Source organism: Aotus nancymaae, unplaced genomic scaffold (assembly GCF_030222135.1).
Source record: "Aotus nancymaae isolate 86718 unplaced genomic scaffold, 86718_ANA_hifiasm-v0.15.2.pri h1tg000016l, whole genome shotgun sequence".
In the NCBI taxonomy this organism is placed as follows: Eukaryota; Metazoa; Chordata; class Mammalia; order Primates; family Aotidae; genus Aotus; species Aotus nancymaae.
The window spans coordinates 72,741,811-72,760,606 of NW_026988428.1; the positions used below are offsets into that span (position 1 = coordinate 72,741,811).

The window sequence follows — 18,796 nt, forward strand, 5'->3', positions numbered from 1 at the left end:
ATCCTCTCCTGCTTCCTCAAGGGTAAAAGAGCAGGAAGAAAGGCTCATCACTGGCTCTTAGGCTTCAGTTGGAGAGAAAGGGAAGGAACAGTTGAGGAAAGAGGAAGGGCAGGCCAGGGAGACAGGGAGGAAAGAAAGCCAGGAAAAAAAAAAAAGAAGAAAGAAAATAAGCCGGGCTCAGTGGCTCCCGCCTATAATCCTAGCACTTTGGGAAGCTCAGGAGGGAGGAGTGCTTGAGCCCAGAAGCCCAGCAACAGCCTGGGCAACACAGCAAGGCCTCATCTCTACAAAAAAGAAAATGAAAAACAGTATCAGCTACCGTTTACTGAGGACTTATATGCCGGGCACTGGGCTGACTAATTGGCACAACAGCTTTCCATAGTGGGTACTCCTTTCCTCATTTTACAAATAAGGGAACAGGCTAAAAGTCTAGGGAAGTTGTCCAAGTTCACAGGCAGTGACAGAACAGGTTTGCATCCAGTGGCCCAGGACTTCTCACTTGTAATTATGATGCTAATTTCTCCAAAGCCAAGAGAGCCCCTCTGGGAGGAGAGAAACAACTCTTGGTTCAGTAAAAGTATTTAGCATTGATCAATGGTGTGATCTAGACAATCAGGACAAATTGCTCTGGTTTGGGGCCTGCAGTTCAGTGTCTTTGGTTTCTACACAACCAGAGAGACTGAAAATGCAACCCAGGAGAGTAGCTTTAATAAAAGGAACTTGAGTTACGTCTCCTGGAAAAGGGAAGCCAGAGGAGTGATTTAATAATGATGTCAAATCTCCAAGGATGGCAGCCAGCGGTTCCGTAACTCCACTGAGAGAAGAATAAGAAAAAACAGGTTTCTGGTCCAGTGAGAGGAGTTAAAGTTGAGCACCCAGGAGATGTCCTGGCCCCGCAGGCTTGCAGCTTCCACACCCTCGGTGTGGAACTTCCTCCTTGGGAGAGCTTTGAATACCTCGTGGAGGCTCAGCCAGCCAGGCAGTCTCCGTCCTCCCAGGTGCCAGGTGGAGAGCTCTGCTGTGCCAGGTGCTTCTCACACACTGTAACAAAACTGATATAGGTTGGTGTGAAAGTCATTGCAATTTTTGCCATTACTTTCACACGAACCTTAATACTTACAGGGAACTAGCCAGGCCTTGTCCTCAGTGCTTTACATGTATTCCCCACGCGGTCCTCTTAATGACACCTTGAAGTGGGCACAGCTGTCCCCTCAAGTGAGGCATGGAGAGTTTGGGTAACTTGCTTAAAGCCACACAGCCAGGGAGCATCAGAACCAGGATTCACACCCAGGCAGTTCACCTCTCTCACATCAGCCTCTTCTGTGCCTCTCTGACGTTCAAGCAGATATGATCATCCCCACATACAGATGAGGAGACCGTGGCTCTGAGGGGGTATTTAACTCAATATTCGGTGGTGGGGCCCGACCTGAGGTCTGTGTTTCACAGCGTGTACTGGGACCCCTCCTCTGCTTCCTCCCCTTCCCACTTGCCCCTCATTTCCTCCCTCACCTCTGTGTGTTGAGTTTAGCGTTTCTCTTGCTCACGGGTCTCTCCATTCCTTAGGGGAGCTGGAGGAGCAGCAGGGAACAAAAACACTCTCCTTCAAGCCCAGCGGAGCCCAGGGGGACCCGCAGTCAAAGCAAGGATCGCCAACAGGTGAGCCTGAGCTCTGCCCCAGGCACCAGCCCACATGGAGGGCACTCAGAGACCCTGGATGTGGGTCCTGGGGAATCCTTGGGGAGAGTTGCCCGTTCCCATGGCTGTTTCTTTCTGCTGAGGAGCACCAGGCTTGCCTTATTTAATCTCATGGGCTTTAGTGGTGGGAGTGAGGAGGAAGGTGAGAGAGAAATGTGTCTGTCCATTTTGTAAACTGCACCAGAGTTCTAGAGTCCATGTGAGATGTTAGCGTCTGCCCTGGAGGAGTCAGGCAAGAGTCCTGGCATCCCAGCCCCAGCAGGGGGCCTTCCGTCCCGCAGTCAGGCTCCCTTGGCAGGCGAGGTCAAGAGAAACCCCATGAGGAAAACTCTCCAGCCAGGCAGGGTGAGAAGGCAGGGTGACCAGCAGGGTCTGGATCGTGCTCTTCTCTATGCAGTCCCTTCACTAACCTGCCACAAGCACTCCTAATCCCTGGCCCAGGTCAGCCCACCCCAAATCCAGACAGACCCTCAAACTCCACCTCTCTAATGGTTTCTCCAGTGGAGTTGCTCATCCAGCTGAGTCAAGCTGGCTCCAGAGGTGGCACCTCCTTCGGCCAGGCTCCCTAGACCCGTGCCGTCCGCCCCCCAAGGTGCCCTACCTTCCACCTCCTACCCCAACCTCACCCTCACCTGCAGGGGGCCAGGCAAGATTTCCACTATCTCCCCTCCTCCAGCCCCAAATAAAGAGAATGAAGAGAGATGCATGAGAATTCAGTCTCATTCCTGCGAAATCCCAGCAAGCCATCCACAACTGTGGACCAGTTAGTCAACTCACTCACTCTCACACTCAACAAATGCTTCTCGAATGGCTGCTGCCCTGTACAGAGCACTGGAAAGGCAGGGTCACAGCGGGAGGCCAGCTTGAGCTGAGAAACCGCAGTGGGCTCTGTGCGGTTCGTGGCCCGCCACAGTTGGCCGTGACACCTGACTTGGAGCAGACAGCGTGAGGGCTGAGATTCACTCTCCAAGCAGGACATGGGGCTCTTCTTGCTACGTGGAGATTCTCACTGTGATAGAATCTTCCCTCTGTGGGTTTGACCTGCCATCATGCATCCATAATTCTCCTCGCTGCCTGATTTCAGTCAGGCTCTTTCTGTCTATAAGGTCATAGGACACGGGTCGCTGCTTGTTTCCTCAGCTGTGAAACCCCAGAGCCAGCCCTCAGCTGCATGTCATTCCCTGCCATCCCCTCCTGCCTCTCTTCTGGAAGCGGCACATCCTGGTTAGGCCCGGATGCCTGTCCCCAGGGACATTTCCCTTAGTCCCCTCCACAGCAGGGTGTTTCTCATTCCCAAACAATGGCGCAGCTCCCCCCAGTGCTGCAGGAAGCGGAGGCTGTGCACAGCAGGAGGAAACTGGCACCCCAGAGGGGTTGGGAAGTGAGTGGGGCTCCCTCCAGTCTGGGGGTGGAAGCCAGGAGTGACTCAGCCAAAAAGAGCCAACGAGCTGCCCGTGGGGTTCCACAGGGTCCCTGCTGCTGTGCCAGGCCAGTCAGAAGGCCCTGGGAGTAATTACAGAGCCATTATGAGTTCTTATTGTGCCAGGAACCGCCGTGAGTGCCATGTAGGACTCAGCCCATTCAGTCCTCCCCACTCAGCCAGTCTGCAGGGATGGGAGCAAAGCAGTGTGGCCCACACGCAAGGAGCCTGTGATCCACGGAGGCTGATGAACGCGGTGCCCGCAGCCCGGGCCCCTCCAAGCCAGCTTTCATAGTCCGCACTGGGAAGGCTATGACTGTGGGTAAATCAGATTCCACAATGCCAGCCCCAGAAAGAGCAGCAGAGAGCTTCTAGTCTGTGGTGGTCCAGGGAGATGTAGCATCTAGGCCAAGGTCACACAGCTCCTAAGTGGCAGAGTGGGGCTCCTAACCTCCACCTCAGTGGGGAGCTAAGACCTTGAGTCTTAGCTGCAGAGGTGCTTGAGGGGTGCCAGGGAGGGGCAGGGGCTTGGCTCAGCCAGTGGAGAATGAGCCCTGTGCTCTTTGCATTCAAAGCCAAAAGGGAAGCCGCGCTCAGGGAGAAGCCCGCGGAGAGCACGGTGGAGGTAAGTGGAGCCCTGGTTGCCCAGGTGAGTGACTCCCTGCCCCCTTGTCCTTCTTCTCACGGTCTCTGTTGTTTCTCTTCTCAGGTATTAATCAATGCCTCCCCAGCCCGACTCACCATTTTACCAATTTCAAGAGATACAGTTAAAAGTTACTGCTAGCATAGGTAACGCCGCTGTTCCAGCGCCTAATTAAGCCGCGAGCTCTTTCTCCCCATTCCCCAGCCCACTGCCCTCTGAGGCCAAGCTCCCAGACTAACACAGTGGAGACGGAGCCCACGACACCTTAGGGCCATCCTTCTGGTGTGCCCCCAAATCTACCTCCCCAGCAAATGCCCACTGCTCACCGCTCCCCCAGTACTTGCTGTATCAGAGGACCCCACATCGAGGACCCCACGTCGCCTTCCCCAGGTCCTCCCACCCTCCACAGCAGGGAGCCTGGGCTCCCTCCGGAGAGGTCAGGCCCCAAGCGAAGCACTCACTTCTAGGGCAGACCCTGCCCTCTTGGACACCTGGGGCTAGGCTGGAGAATTACAACTTGGGGGCAGCTGGGAGAGGGAGCTCTTCCCTGGAACCGCTGGTCTTTCTGGAAAGCTGGCCACAGCGTAGGGATGTGTCTAAAAGAAAATGAGACAGAGTAGGGTGGGGATGCCTCAGGGGCTTCCCTGAGGGAAGAGGAGTAACCCTGAAGATTGTCCGTGGTGGAGGGGAGGCTGCCCATCTCCATGCCACATAGCAAGCGACTGCAGAAGAGCCAGCAGCAGGGGTCCCTGCCAAGCCCCCACAGTGCCACCTATAGGAGGAGCATGCAGGTGGCCCTACAAGCCTTGTGAGCCCCAGCCCTCTCCCACTGGTTCCTCTTGCACCCCAGTAGCCCCAGCTACACTCCTTTTCTGCCAGGCCTCCCAGGGCCACCAGCTGCTCATACAGACACCTCCCTTCCCAACCCCTACTTTCAGCCAGAGGGGCCCCCATTACGTGTCTTAGGAAGGCGCCCTACCCACCAGTCTGACTACACCCTGGGAAGCAGCAGGATACCCCAGGGGAGCTCAGTGTCTTCTCTCTCTCCCATGGCCCCCACCCCCCACACACCCGTGTCTGGAGGAGGCACCTTTACAAGGAGGAGCTTCCTGCCCCAGCAGCTGACAAGCCCCCAGGGTGGGTATTCCATTCCCCACCCCCTCCGCTCCCCCTCCTCTGCAGCTGCCCATTCTTGAGCCTTGCAGATAAGCACAAAAGTGCCCAGCTCTCCGTTCTGTTCTGCCAGCCCTGCCCTGCCCTAGCCTGAGCTACCCAGGGAGGACAACCAGCCTGACGCACTCCTCCCTCCTGCCCTGCCTAAGGGCATGTGGCTATCTGCAAGGCTGCCACCCTCAGCTAGCTCCAGGGCCCCGCCAGCCTCTGCTCTCCTGCACAGAGGGCAGCCTCGCCGCCCATGGCCTCAGCTGGACCCCAAGCTCTCTCTCCTCTGCCCTCTCTGCCGTTGCTGACCAAGCCCCTCTGGCAGGCGCTTCTCCATCTTCTCTGAACTGTTCTGACCTGCTGCTCATGTTCCATCCTCTGTCTCTCCGCTCCCCTCATTGTTTCTTTCATGAGCAGGGAGGTGAGAAGGGGATCAGACGAGAGGACCTTTTGCTGTCACTTCCTGCTTTTCACTTACTGATCACTAAAGAGAAAGGATCGAAACTGGGATGGGGATGGGAGTGCAGTGGAGGGACCAGAGCTCGGGAGGTGAATGGGAGGCGCAGGCTGTGGCCCCGAGCAGGTGCTGTGTGGGGAGCTTCAGAGGGAAGGATGGCTCAGTGGGTCTGGACTGGAACAGCCAGAAATTCACCTGGGAAGGGGCCACTGCTAGGTCCTGGTGGAGGAAGGCAGATGAGCACAAGCCTGTCCTGGCTCCTGGGGAGGAATTCAGAATACAAGCAGGAGGGGAGAGGAGCCCGTGCCCTCCAGCGGCTTCTGCCTGAGTGAGGACCCTGGAGGGCTCCCCAGAGGCAGGTGGGCCCCAGCCATGCTCTCTGCCTGCCATGTCTTAGAAGGACAGTGAGGGGCTCAGGGCACCTTTCGTTTGTGTAGCAGGACCTCAGGCCTGGAAAATGTGCCGAGGTTGGAGGCTGAGAAGGGAGAATAAAGCCTGTGACATGCCAAATGTGGCAGAGGGCTTGTGAATATTGGGGGGCAGACAAAGGCCTGGGGAGCCTCAGGAGGGAAGCCCCGCTAGGAGTGCACAGGTCCAGGAAAGGGATTCCGTGAATTGCACCTGTAGCCAACAGGATGAGGAAATGCTGCTTTAGGGCTCTGGGACAGTTTTGGGCTGGGCCAGCTGGGTCTAGGCCTGGGCGAAGTACCTCCCCTGCAGCTTCCATTTCCCCCTCTGTGTGTGCAGCCCAACAGGAAAATCGTCAGAGAGGAGGGGTCTCAGCCTCCCCCAGAGGACCCAGGTTTCTGGAGGGGGGTGCGCGGTGTCCTAGCCATGGTCAGGGCAGCTTGGGGGTGGAACAGTGTGAGGAGTTAAATCCCTCTCCTTCCGGAATCCTCTAGCCTCCCTTCCACCCATCTCCCCCCACTCCCCCTGCTAGCAAGGGGAGGCCAGCCTAGTTCATAGTGACCTCCATGGTCTGAGGGAGGGGACTCATGAGCACTATCTGGGCCATGTCCTCCTGCCCCACCTCGGGGATCAAGGTTAGGGCCCTCTCTGGGGATACCCTCCTGCAGCCAGGCAAGTTAACCAGGTCCCAGCTTGGGCCAGAACGGCAGCTGGGGAGCTGGCTCTGCCCTCGGTTGTCTGGGCTGCTCTCGAATTGCAGGGTCATGGCCTTGGGGAGTCTGGGAGGACAGGTAGGTCCAGATCACCCCTTCAGGGGTCCCTGGCATTCTGGGGTTTAAGCCTCTATGATGTCAAAAATGCCAATGAGGCTTCCTCTGTAGCAAGGCTGGAGGGAACAGAGGGACATGAAAGGCTCAAAAATGCTTGGCTCTATCCCTGGGTCTGACCTCCTTTGCCTCAGCACACTCCTGGGGGGTGGAGAGGGGCAAAGACCATGACCCCGGCTTTCAAGCTCAGAGTGTGGTGGAAAAGGAGGTGGAGAGGAGTTTTCCCATGGCCCAGAGACACGCAGCAGATCCATGAAGTCAGGCGCAGAGCTATGCAGAGCCCACCTCACAGATGAGGAAACTGAGGCCGCAGAGCAACGCTGCTCACGGTCAGTGGCAGAACATGCCAGCCTCTTGACTCCTCTCTCCCTCCTGGGCAAAAGCCAGGGTCAGAACCCAGTCTTCCTGCAGATGGAGAGATGGGGAGAGGGTTGGAGTGAGGACTGAGAGTGGGAGGGAGGCCAGGGGAGGCTCAGGGCAGCCTGTCCTAGCAGCTGGGAATTAGTCTTGTAACATTTCATGCTTCTCTGGCTGTTTCTAAACTAGGTGTCAATTCACAACAGGCTTCAAACGTCCCAGCACAACTCCGGGCTGGGGGCCGAGAAGGGAGCGCCGGCACTGCCACCAGACCTGCAGCCTAGCCCCCTGAGACAGCAGCCCCCGCCGCCGCTGCCGCCGCCGCCGCCACCCACACCCCCAGGCACCCTGGTGCAGTGCCAGCAAATTGTCAAGGTCATTGTCCTGGACAAGCCCTGCCTGGCCCGCATGGAGCCCCTGCTGAGCCAGGCTCTCTCCTGCTACACCTCATCCTCCTCCGACTCCTGCGGCTCCACACCCCTGGGTGGCCCCGGCTCCCCTGTCAAGGTCATCCACAAGCCCCCGCTGCCCCCGCCCCCACCCCCCTACAATCACCCTCACCAGTTCTGTCCACCAGGCTCCCTGCTGCACCGACGCCGCTACTCCAGTGGCTCAAGGAGCCTGGTGTAGACTCTGCCCCGCTACCCAGCTGTCCGGGGAGGGCTGGCCACTGCGGGGCCTGCGCTGCCCCTCCGCTGCTCCCCATACCCTGGCACGATGCGTTCCTGGTCACTGATCGCCATCATTTTGGAAAAAGAATCCCAACCCCTGGTATCTGGGTTTGCCTCATCCAACCATCCTTCCCTTTCTCAGCTGCACCCAGATATGGAGATACCACCTCACTCTCCTGGGCCACCACTTCCCCTGGCCGCCACTTTCCCCCGTCGGACCATGGAGTGAAGAAAACTGGAGCTGAGGGTCTAACTAGCTTGCGGGCTTTGAGTCTGTTAGTGCCGGGGGTGGGGGCCTCAGGCCATGGGGCGGCAGCACGGGGCTGGGCTGGCTGGCAGCAGACAGAAGGTCTCTGGCTCACAGCCCATGACTAGCGCCTCTGTGGCTGTGCCGAGAGGAGGAGGGTTGGTCCAGCTCCCTGGAGGGTGGGAGGAGTGAGGAGGGGGGCTTTTTCTGCCGCCCTCACCCCCAAGCCTGGCACTCTCAAGAGGCTATTCTTGGTCCCCAGGGACGTTGGCTTTCCTGACCGTGTTCTTCCTCCTTTTCCCAGGACCTCTGCTTCCTCAGGAGCTGCCCAGACTCCAGAAAAGCTTAGAGAGAGGGAGGAGGGAAGGGGAGTACTTTTACTGAACTGACCTTGTCGGTCAGTTCAACAGGGCTATGGGATTGTGAGGTCATGTATCTTTTTAAAGAGTTTCCTAGTTCCCTAGCCCCAGCTAATACCCAGCCAGTGCCATGTGCGCACAGGCACATGCACACGAACATGTGTGAGAACCAGGTCCATTTCTTCCATTGTGGAAGCAGAAGTGGAGATGGAGTTCGGTCCAAGTCAGGGCTCTCTCTTGCATGAGTCTGTGGCCTCCAGAAGGGACTTGGGTGCAGAGGTAAGCAAGAAAAACAGGGGCTTCAAAGGCATATGTGTTTCCCCTGCGCCCTTCAGCCTTTAAATATTCCCCCCTCCTGAAAGGTTCTAGACACCCCCTCCAGCAAGGGTGCCCAAGAGTCCCTGGACCCTCAAAATTGCAAAGGAGAGCCAAGCAGGGCCCACTTACCTCCCAGGGCCCAGATCACCCCTTCAGGATGGGACAGCCAGCCTCAGGTGGCCCCACAAGCCCAAGCCTGGGGAAGGGCTCCTCCCTGGCTGGAGGAGAGGCAGCTGCTCCAGAGACCACAGGAGCCGTACCACGGCCTTCCCAGTCAGGCCCTATCAGGTCGAATCTGTCCCAGGCCCGGCCAGGCTCCAGCCCTGTGCCAGCAGCTCACTGCTGTCCTGTGTGCAGGTCCCCCCGCAACTTGGAGCCTGTGGTTAAGGCCTCCTGGGAGAGGCAGTGAACACGAATCAAGTCTGACATGGACTTGCATCTCCCCACCCCCAGCCCAGCCCCACCTGCAGTAGCCGGGGCCAGGTAGGAGGCAAGGATCGGTCCCTGCTCTCAGAGATTCCAGATGACCTAGTTTCGTTTCGTGTGTGGGGATGTGGGTGTGTGTGTGTGGTCACCCAGACGTCACTGTGATGTCACCCAGTGAGTCTATTTCTGGCCCTGTCTTTGTCGGCCCAGTTTCTGTAACTTGCAGCCAATCCGCCCTCTCCCCTGTGGCTGCCAGCCTGTCTGCTTCTCCCTTTCCCTGCTGCCCTGGCCCTCCTCTGTTTTCTGTAACAGAGATGCTCCAGTCATCGCCTTTCGGAAGGGAGCAGCTGGCAGATGTGGTGCACAAATTCAGACACCTCTGATGCCCTTGGCCAGGGCAGGGATCTCCCTTAAAGTGAAGGCCAGGAGAAGAGGTGTCAGGGACTTGGGAGGAGGTGGGGTTGTGAGGATGGGAGTGGAGGAATCTTAAAATGAGGGAAGCTGAAAATAGAGTGAAAACAATGACGAAGAGGCAGGAGTATGAGGTACGGGGGAAGAGGAGCTATGAGACTGGCTAAATATACTCATGGGGTGGGGGCTGTGGGGGCCCGGGACACTGCTCCAGACAGCCCCGGCCCAGCAGGCAGGACCCCGTCCCTGCTCACATAGCTCTTCAAGCTTACAAGTGCCCTCTCCCCTGTTGAGGGGCACAGCAACCCCAGGCCCTCCCTCTCACTTCAGCTGAAGCCCCAACCTTCCAAATTGGAGCTAGCAAAAGTCTTAGGGCTGGCTCACATGTGGGCCTCTATCTGAGAACCTGGACTATCAGGCAGCTCAAGGCCCCTGCCCCAGGGCAGAGGCCCACCCCTTGGGTTGGTGCAGTGGCTGCCCTGCATAGGCAGCACAGGGAGTCTGCCTATGAAGCAGCCCAGCCTCGGGTCAGCACCTTGGGGAGCCAGTCCTGAGCTAGGAGGGGCATTTAACCCCTGAGGGCCTGGGGCAGCTGGCCCTCCTTATTGTCAGGGGAAAGTATCAGTAACCTCCCTTCCCTGCTCAGTCCCCAGGCTAAGGTTGGGGCCCCTCTCTGTCCCCGTCCCCAGAGCCTAGACCTCAGGGACCTGGGAAAAGCCTCCTGCTCCCTCCCCATGACAGCAGACAGGGCAGGGCCTCAGCCCCTGCAGAGGGCCGGCTGCGGATGCCCTTGGGCCTTCCTGCTCTTCCAAGGTTGTGGGAAGAGTAGGGTGCTGACTGAGCCCCAGACCCAATCACCCCAAGATGGCCCCACCCTATCCACTCCCTAGACCTTTGGGAAACCTGGGCCCCTCTCCTGATTTGATCCATTTGGCCCCAACTCCAGTCTGGAATGGGAGACGAAACTAGTTTTCCACCCACTTTTAGGGAAATCCCACTCCTAGATCTGAAATGAGGCCTGCCGGCAGCTTGTCCTAGAAGCCTGCCTGCCTGTCTCCACAGTGTCTTGATCCAGTACACACTGGATCCGTACCACAGGAGCCGTACCACGGCCTTCCCAGTCAGGCCCTATCAGGTCGAATCAGTCCCAGGCCCGGCCAGGCTCCAGCCCTGTGCCAGCAGTTCACTGCTGTCCTGTGTGCAGGTCCCCCCGCAACTTGGAGCCTGTGGTTAAGGCCTCCTGGGAGAGGCAGTGAACACGAATCAAGTCTGACATGGACTTGCATCTCCCCACCCCCAGCCCAGCCCCACCTGCAGTAGCCTGCGTCTTTGGGCTCTCCGCCACCAGCCCCCATGGCCAGCCAGGAGTCTCTTTGTACCCACTAGGCGTCCCTGAAGACCATCTGTCCATCCATCCCCGTGTCTGCTGTACATACCTCCCGCTGCACCCTCTCCCCGCACACCCTTCGCCCATCAGAGAGAAACCTCTCTAGGGAAAGGCAGGGTGGCTGCACCCAGCAACTAATCCAAATGGCAAATATTTTGTAACAAAATAGCCCAGAGGTATTTTATCTGTTCAATTCATAGAGTTTTAGAGATTATATTGAAAGATGTCACTTGAGCAAACCGTGTTGTGCCGCTTCTTTTGCTCTCCCAGCAGGGAGGGCTCGCCTTAAATCAGAGCCTCTCCTCGGTGAGGATTTGAGGAGGACACCGGTGCCCTCAGCCCCTCAAGCTGCTCTCCCCTGGCCGCAGCAGCACCATTCCTTTACCCAGAATAATGCACTCGAGTACCATGGTTAGGAAGCCCTATCTTCATAAAGGAGATGTGGGTGTGGGAAGATCAGGTGAGTCATCCAATGGGTGAGCACTGGGAGCTGGGGGTGCAGAGCCAGGAAACTGACCACTTCCGTGCGGGCCTGACCCCTCTAATACATAAATACGTGCATACACCCGCTCACTCCACCTCCCTGACCACACGCACACAAAGCTCTCAGCCGGTCCAGAAAGCGGGTTACAATGGAGACCAAAGGCCACTTTGGAGGGAGGAGGCCCCCCGACAGCCCAGAGGCCTCCAGCGGGGAGATGAGGACCACCTCTGGCCTGCTTGGCTTTCTTCAGTGAAGAGTGAGGGTATGTCAGGGTGTTGGGGAGGCCGTCCCACGGGTCATGCCAGTCATCAGCTCCCAAGGCCTGACTTCAGAGACAGGGTCTAGTTTGTCTGGCCCCTAGGTCCAATCTTCCTGAAATGCAGAAGCAATCGGCCCCATGAAAGGACGGGGGTACGACTGTTGGGGCTAGTGCACAAAGCCACAGAGAGCAATTCAGCAAACATATCGTGAGCCCCAGTACACCAGGTGCCCTACTGGGAGCCGGAAGGGATGCCAAGATTCTGGGAAGAATATGGATGTGACAGTAGCCCAGTGGCTGTAAGGAAGCAGGGAAGGCTGACATGAGGACGGGGAGAAGTGCAGGGACTCGGCCAGGTGTTCACAGTCGGGGCAGTGCTCAGCTCAGCTCCACGGGGGCTCGAGATGGGGCAGTTCTCCAGCAACACTGAGGCATCAGAGGAGGAGAGTGATTGGCTGGGCCCGCTGCCCCAGGACACCTGCAGAGAGGGCACCCAGCTCTCCTAGTGACCAGAACTCTGAACACCTAGAAATCCTGACAGTTCCAGCACCTTACCCAGGCTGGGTCCTATTGTTCCCAGCTAAAGAAAAAGGAAACTTGACCTCACCCTCTTCCCAGGAAATGGGAAATTCCAGAATGAGCCGGAAGCCAGCTATGACCTGTCCCATCCTGGGAATTCTCTGACCTGGGAAGCTGAGGACTGGCCCCTTGAGAGCAGTCTGCAGGGACCCAGCTCAGCCAGGGCCTGGGAGAGGGCCAAGGGGCAAGACGGCCCTGCTGCTCTCTGTGCCGGATGCAGGCCAACAGCACCATTCTCCAAATCTCGGGCCCCTGAGGTCATCTAGGATGAATACTTGTCTCTCCAGTGAGTAGGGGACCATCCTGTTCTGATACAGCCCATCTGGTGGTCCAGTCCCTTTGGGCCCGTCTGCCATAGGGATGGAGAGCTACGCTCGATGCATCTCCCTCCATAATGACCCCTTGCAGATGGGAGAACGTCAAACTCATCAGTCACTGACTTAGAATGTTCCTGGTAACGGGTCCCAGGGTGTTCTGGTTTCTGGCTGAGAGCAGTGGCCCAGAACTAGTCCTGGAAATCAAGGTGAACTGAACTATAAGCTTGTGACCACCTGCCGAGCGCTGTTCTAGGTGCTGGGGGTATGCAGTGAAGGGGACAGGGGAAGTTCACACTGCGGGCGGTGATGGGGAGAGACTGTTTTAGGGTGAACATTCAAGGAAGGCCTCTCCAAGGAGGAGAATTCCACAAGGTCAAAGTCCGGTCTGAGGGCAGGTGAACAGTTCAGAGACCATCACTCCAGGTCGATTGACCACATATTTATGAGGCAGAAACCAAGACAAGAGCTGTTTCCTGACACACCCATTTACTTACATGAAAAAAAGTATGAAAGTGTAAACAGGAATTTCAAAACATCTTTACTGAGGAAAGCAAAATTGGCCTTCGAGCAAATCCAGAACAGACAATCACCATGGTCACAGGCCAGAAGAGGAAGGACTTAAGAGCGGGCAGTCAGGCTCTCCGGCCAGGCAGGGGTGGGGCCAGGGACGGGGCAGCGCTAACGCCACATGGGCAGCCAGCCCCGCATGAAGGGCAGGCCACCAAAGCAGACCGCAGGAAACACACGCCAGCAACAGTGAAGCCAAGCTACCCTGAGCCGGGGCAGCCGCTGCTCAGAGCAAGCACGTGTGTGTGTGACCCTGCACACTGACGCGGAGGTGCCCACGCCAGGCCAGGATAGCCTGCAGGCAGCCTGCTGTCCACCTCCTCCTCTGTCACCTCAAATCAAGAGGGCTCAGGTTTGCCATTTGTAAATTTTTCATTTAATTATGTTTCAAAGAAGGAGACCAGGCTGGAGGGCATTGGTAAGATTACAGCTCACCGCAGCCTTCAACTCCTGGGCTGAAACCTTCTCATGACTCAGCCTCCCAAGGCGCCCAGACTGCAGCTGCATGCCGCCACGCCCTGCTGATTTTTAAACTATTATTATTATTACTGTAGAGATGGGGGTCTCTCTCCAGCCTGGCCAACATGGTGAAACCGCGTCTCTACTAAAAATACAAATATTAGCCAGGCGTGCTGGCATGCGCTTGTAATCACAGCTACCTGGGAGACTGAGGCATGAAAATCACTTGAACCCGGGAGGCAGAAGTTGCAGTAAGCCAAAATCATGCCACTGCACTCCAGCCTGGGTGACAGAGTGAGACTCTGTCTCAAAAAAAAAAAGATGGAGGTCTCTCTATATTGCCCAAGTTAGTCTTGCACTCCTGGGCTCAAGGGATCCCGCCACCTCAACCTCCAGAGTAAACTGAGACTACAGGCATGCACCATTACACTTGGCTAATTTTTTTTTTTTTTTTTTTTTTTTTTTTTGTAGAGACAGAGTCTTGCTGTGTTGCCCAGGCTGGTCTCGAACTCCTGGCCTCAAGGAATCCATCCACTTCTGCCTAGGCTTGCCATTTTTAAATAATCGAATGGACTCCATGGCCTATTGCCTAGCAGTCCCAGGGAGTCCAGGGGCTGACAGCCTTTCACATCTCAGCATGAACCCCACAGAACTGAAGTGAAATTGATTTCTCTCCTTCAGGGGCTGACACTACATGGTTGTGGCCCCTGGCATGCCTCCTCCCATCCCAGCTCTGACAGATGTGGCCAATTGATCACTGCTTTCCGGGAGTCACCATCGATCCACATGTGCTGACTCCAGGATGAAATGAACTTGCCAGCCGCTCCGTGGTGTCCTCATGTAGCCACATGGAAGGAAGAAGGCATTTTGACAGGAGGTAGCTTAGAGCAGGGGCAGCGGGCTGGAGGGGTGGCCTTCCTAGCGCCACTGCTCTCAGGTTGCTCATGGACAGCGGCTCTGGGGGTGCTGGCTTTGGCTTCTTGGCTCTGCCTCTCAGGGGCTCAGGCTGCTTCCTGCCATGACTCCTCACGACTCAGCAACCCAACAACGACCCTGTGCACCAGGTCCCCTCACTCACCTTCTTCAGGGCAAGCCACATGGCCACCGGGGTCACAAGAACAACGTTCCAAACAGAGCAAAGCCTTGGGAGCAAAGGCAGACCCTGTGAAGGGCAGGGGAGGTGCTCCCTTCAGGAGAACATGAGGCCCAGCCAGAGCCCAGTGGCCTGGAGCCAGAGGCTAAGTTCTGATCTGCTCCCCTTCCCTTCCCAGGACGGCAGCCAGGCCCCAAGATAGACCCAAGCCCCTGTCAGAGTCAGGGAGGTTAAATGAGGGTGCAGTAAGACAGATCCAGAAGTGATTCTGCCAGAATTCCCTTCTGGATGGGCTGGAGGAGAGAGAGCTAAAGCTCAGCGGGTGGGCGGGATGGGAGCTCTCTCCTTCCCTGCGCCCTCCCTCCCGTACCCTGCAGGTCTGGGTGGCTTCCCTCTCTAGGGAAGCAGGCTGCCTAACCCACTAGCCGACCCCTAGCACCTCAGCACTTCCTGCTCCCAAGACCCTAAGGACTAAGTGACCTCAGGCCTGGCTCTGGAAGAACTGTGGGAATCAGCTGCAGGGAAGACAACCCAGCTGTCGTTCCCATGTTTCCAACTGCCTAGACAGACCTGCCTTGCCCCCTCCTTTCCTCAAGAAACCCTAATGCCCTTTCCTTCTGAGACATCTGAGCTGGGCACTGGCCTCTCTCCCTATGCCCTCAGAGGAAACAGAAGACAGGGGAGTCACAGAGCCCGCAGGGCCAGGCCTGCTGGCTGCAGTCACCTGCAGGCAGGTCAGTCATCCTTCTATGGCTAAGGGGGGTACTTCATTTAACAGGTTAAAAAAGAGCAACAGAATAAGCCCAAAGGAAAGAAATAACAAAGACAAAACCAGAAGTAATGAAATAGAAAATATACATGCAATAGAAAAGATTAACAAAACCGAAGGTTCTAAGAAATGACTAATAAAGTTGACAAACCTCTGATAAGACTGATCATGAAAAAGAGAGAGCACAAATCAATAACCCGAGGACCAACAGGAAGAACGTAACTACAGATGCTGCAGAGATTTTTAAAAGAAAATACTTCAAATAAACTACGAACCTATGGCAATAATTTTGAAACCCTCCACAAGATGAACACTGTCCTAGAAAAATATCTTACCAAATCTTCCTCAAGAACAAATAGAAAACTGGGGATGTATAACCATTAAATCAAGTAGAATAGATAGTTGCAAGTCTTAGAGTCAGGAATCTCAGCACTTTGGGAGGCCAAGGCAGGAGGATCACGTGAAGCCAGGAGTTGAAGACCAGCCTGGGCAACATAGTGAGACCCCCACCAATACACACATTTTAAAAATAAGTAAAGTACACGCAACTGCAGTCCCAGCTACTGAGGTGGGAGGATCACTTGAGCCCAGGAGGTTGCACCACTGAACTCCAACCTGGGCAACAGAGCAAGACCCTGTTTCAAAAAAAAAGAAAGACAGGACCAGATATGGTGGCTCAAGCCTGTAATCCCAGCACTTTGGGAGGCCAAGGTGGGCAGATCACTTGAGTTCAGGGGTTCGAGACCAGCCTGAGCAACATCGTGAAACCTCATCTCTACCAAAAATACAAAAAATTAACATCACCACACTCCAGCCTGGGTGACAGAGTGAGACTGTCTCAAAAAAATTAAAAAAGAAGTAAAGTCTATTCACCACTGCCCACCCCCCACCCCCAAGAAAAATCACACACACAATACCAGGCCAGATGATTTTTCAAAGTTCTACTACATTTCAAGGAACAGATAGTTCCAATAGCATGCTAACTCGTTCAGAAAAGAGAAAGAACTCCAAACTCCTTTTTTATGAGCACAGTGTAAACTTAAAAACTAAACAGACTAGGATGATATGAGAAAAGAACACTACCAACCATCTTGCTTATGAGCATAAATACAGAAATTCTAAACAAAATATCAGCAAACTGAACCTAGTACTGAATAACAAAAGATATGCCATAACCAAGTAGGGTTTGCCCCAAGAATGAAAAGATGATTAAATATTAGAAAAATCTAATAATATAATTTGTTACTTTAACAAATTAAAGGAGAAAACCAATATGATCAGCTCAATAGATGCAGAAAAAGCAATCCATAAAATTCAACCCTTACTATTGATTTGGAAAAAAACTATAGAACTTGGAATGAAAGAAAACTTCACAGACTAATAAATGGTATCTATAAAAAATCATCAGCCGGCCTGGTGTGGTGCCTCACACCTGTAATCCCACCACTTCAGGAGGCCAAGGCTGGAGGATCACTTCAGGTCAGGAGTTCGAGACCAGCTTGGCCAACATGGCGAAACCTCTTCTCTACTAGCCAGTCATGGTGGCTTATGCCTGTAATCCGGCTACTGGGGAGGCTGAGGCATGAGAATCGCTTGAACCTGGGAGGCAGTGAGCCAAGATCACGACACTGTACTCCAGCCTGGGCAACAAAGTGAAACCGTGTCTCAAAAAAAAAAAAAAAAAAGAAAGAAAGAAATGACCAACCATCACACCTACTAGTGAAATGTTAGGCCTCCTGTCAAAACCAGGAAGGAAACAAGGATGGCTGCTGCCACCGCTTCTAGCTACCAAGTGAAGGAAAACAAGAAAAAGAAAAAAAAAATCATGATCAGAGAAATAACACTGTCATTGTTTCCAGACAGTCTATGTAAGACAAGCTAAGGAACCAAGAGAAAAAAAAATTATAATTAACCTAGAGAAAAAGGCTGAGGCTGGGCAGGGAGCCCAGGTCTCTGGACAGCTGGCCGGGTAAGGCTGCTCCTGGCGGCCCCACCTGCCATCATGGCTGCTCCCTGTCCTGCTGCCCCTGGGACCCTCCTCTCAATGGCAGACCCAAATTCCAGTTGCACCTGTTGAGGACCCACTCTGGCTACCTTTGCTTGCTCCCTGTGCCAGGGGTCTTAGTGAGGTGGGGACTGAGTCTTGCTCTGGGAGGGATTTGCCCACTTGGAGTCCCGCGTGCCGGCGTGCAGCCTCAGAGTTCTGGCCTCGGGTCAGGGCATTTTGGATGTGACTGCCGCCCTCCATGTGTTAGTGAGATGTGCTTGGGCAGTAAAAGCCTCAGAATGTGACTGCACTGGAAGTTTGAGCCAGACTCTTGTTATAGCCATGGGTTGGTCACTGACCCTGTGAAGGATTCCGGCCTGCAAAGGCACAACCTTGGCAGGGAGCAAGCTCCCCTCTCTCTGTCTGTGGCATCACCTGGCAACTTGGGCTCGCCTCCCTGACCGGTCACTTCCCCATCACGTGCCAGCAGGCTCCTCAGACCCAACCAGTGATCTGCCCCTGCTGTGGCCAGACTGGAAGCAGAGGGCATTGGAATGCGGAACACCAAGGCCCAGGGCACAGACCTATCTCAACCCTGTGCCACCTGCCAGGTTTGGCTCTCATCTCTCCCCATCTCCGGCACACACATCCTCCCCTGGCCGCTGCATCACTGGGTGGTTAACAAGCTTCTCCTCCCTGTCAGCCCTCGGTACTTCACTGAGCAGCAGAACCCACAGGGAAGCCGTGTGGGCTGGGTCGCCAGGGAGCTGGGCACGTGAGCACGGGGGTGGCAGAGACAGAGGCAGCCAGTCCTCACTACCTCACAGCAAGGAGAGGGTGAGCCCAGGCTCAGGGGAGGGATCTGGAGGGGTCAGAGGAGGTGAGGCTGTGGGAGAAAGGCAAGGGGCACAAGCAGGAAGGGCACCAGGGGGCTAAGGGACACCTCTGACAAGGGGCCACACCTGACCTTCCCAGTGGGTGACTCTTGTGCTCTGGGAAGTGGCCACAGCAGCACCCACATGCCAGAGTGCACACTAACACTCAACTGTCCAGGAGCACACTGGACCCAACAGAGCCCCCCACGGGAAGAACCCGAGGCCTCCCACCAGTGGCCACCAGCCGCTGTCAGCCAGGCGAAGGAACTGCACGCAAGTGGGTCCAAGGGTGGGTATTAGTTACTTACTGCTGTGTAAAAAATCACCCCAAAACTTACCGCGTCAAACAACCATGTGCATTTCTCACCTCTCACTGGGGTCAGGCATTCGGGGCCCACTTGGCTGGGCATTTCTGGCTCAGGGCCTCTAAGGCTGCAGTCCCCATCTCAGCCAGGGCTGCTGCCACTCGAAGGCTTGGCTGGCTGGGAGGATCCAGTTCCACGCAGTGTATTCACCTTGCAACAAGCTGCTGCTGTTGGCCATTAGCAGGAGGCCTCCGTTCTATGTGGCCTCTCTATTGGATCAGCTGTCCCCCCAGACAGTTGAGCTTTGGTGTACAC

General features: G+C 55.6%; 1 protein-coding gene across 5 annotated transcripts in view; it reads left to right on the forward strand.

The window, feature by feature from the left end:
* IQSEC3 (IQ motif and Sec7 domain ArfGEF 3) overlaps window positions 1–8,404 on the forward strand; it is a 109,665-nt gene extending 101,261 nt beyond the window's left edge. Inside the window, exons 10-13 of one of the 5 annotated variants that reach the window (XR_010343055.1) lie at window positions 1,564–1,656; window positions 3,691–3,740; window positions 3,825–4,895; window positions 7,175–7,258. Coding sequence is in view for 3 of the 5 variants with exons in the window: in XM_021671999.2 (XP_021527674.2) it covers window positions 1,564–1,656; window positions 3,691–3,740; window positions 7,158–7,598 (584 nt within the window). In the remaining 2 variants the exon portion in view is untranslated. Of the gene's footprint in view, window positions 1–1,563; window positions 1,657–3,690; window positions 3,741–3,824; window positions 4,896–7,157 lie in introns of all 5 variants that reach the window. The other 4 variants (XR_010343056.1, XM_064377624.1, XM_064377623.1 and 1 more) reach the window with 4 other exon arrangements.
* The last annotated feature ends 10,392 nt before the right edge of the window (window positions 8,405–18,796 follow it).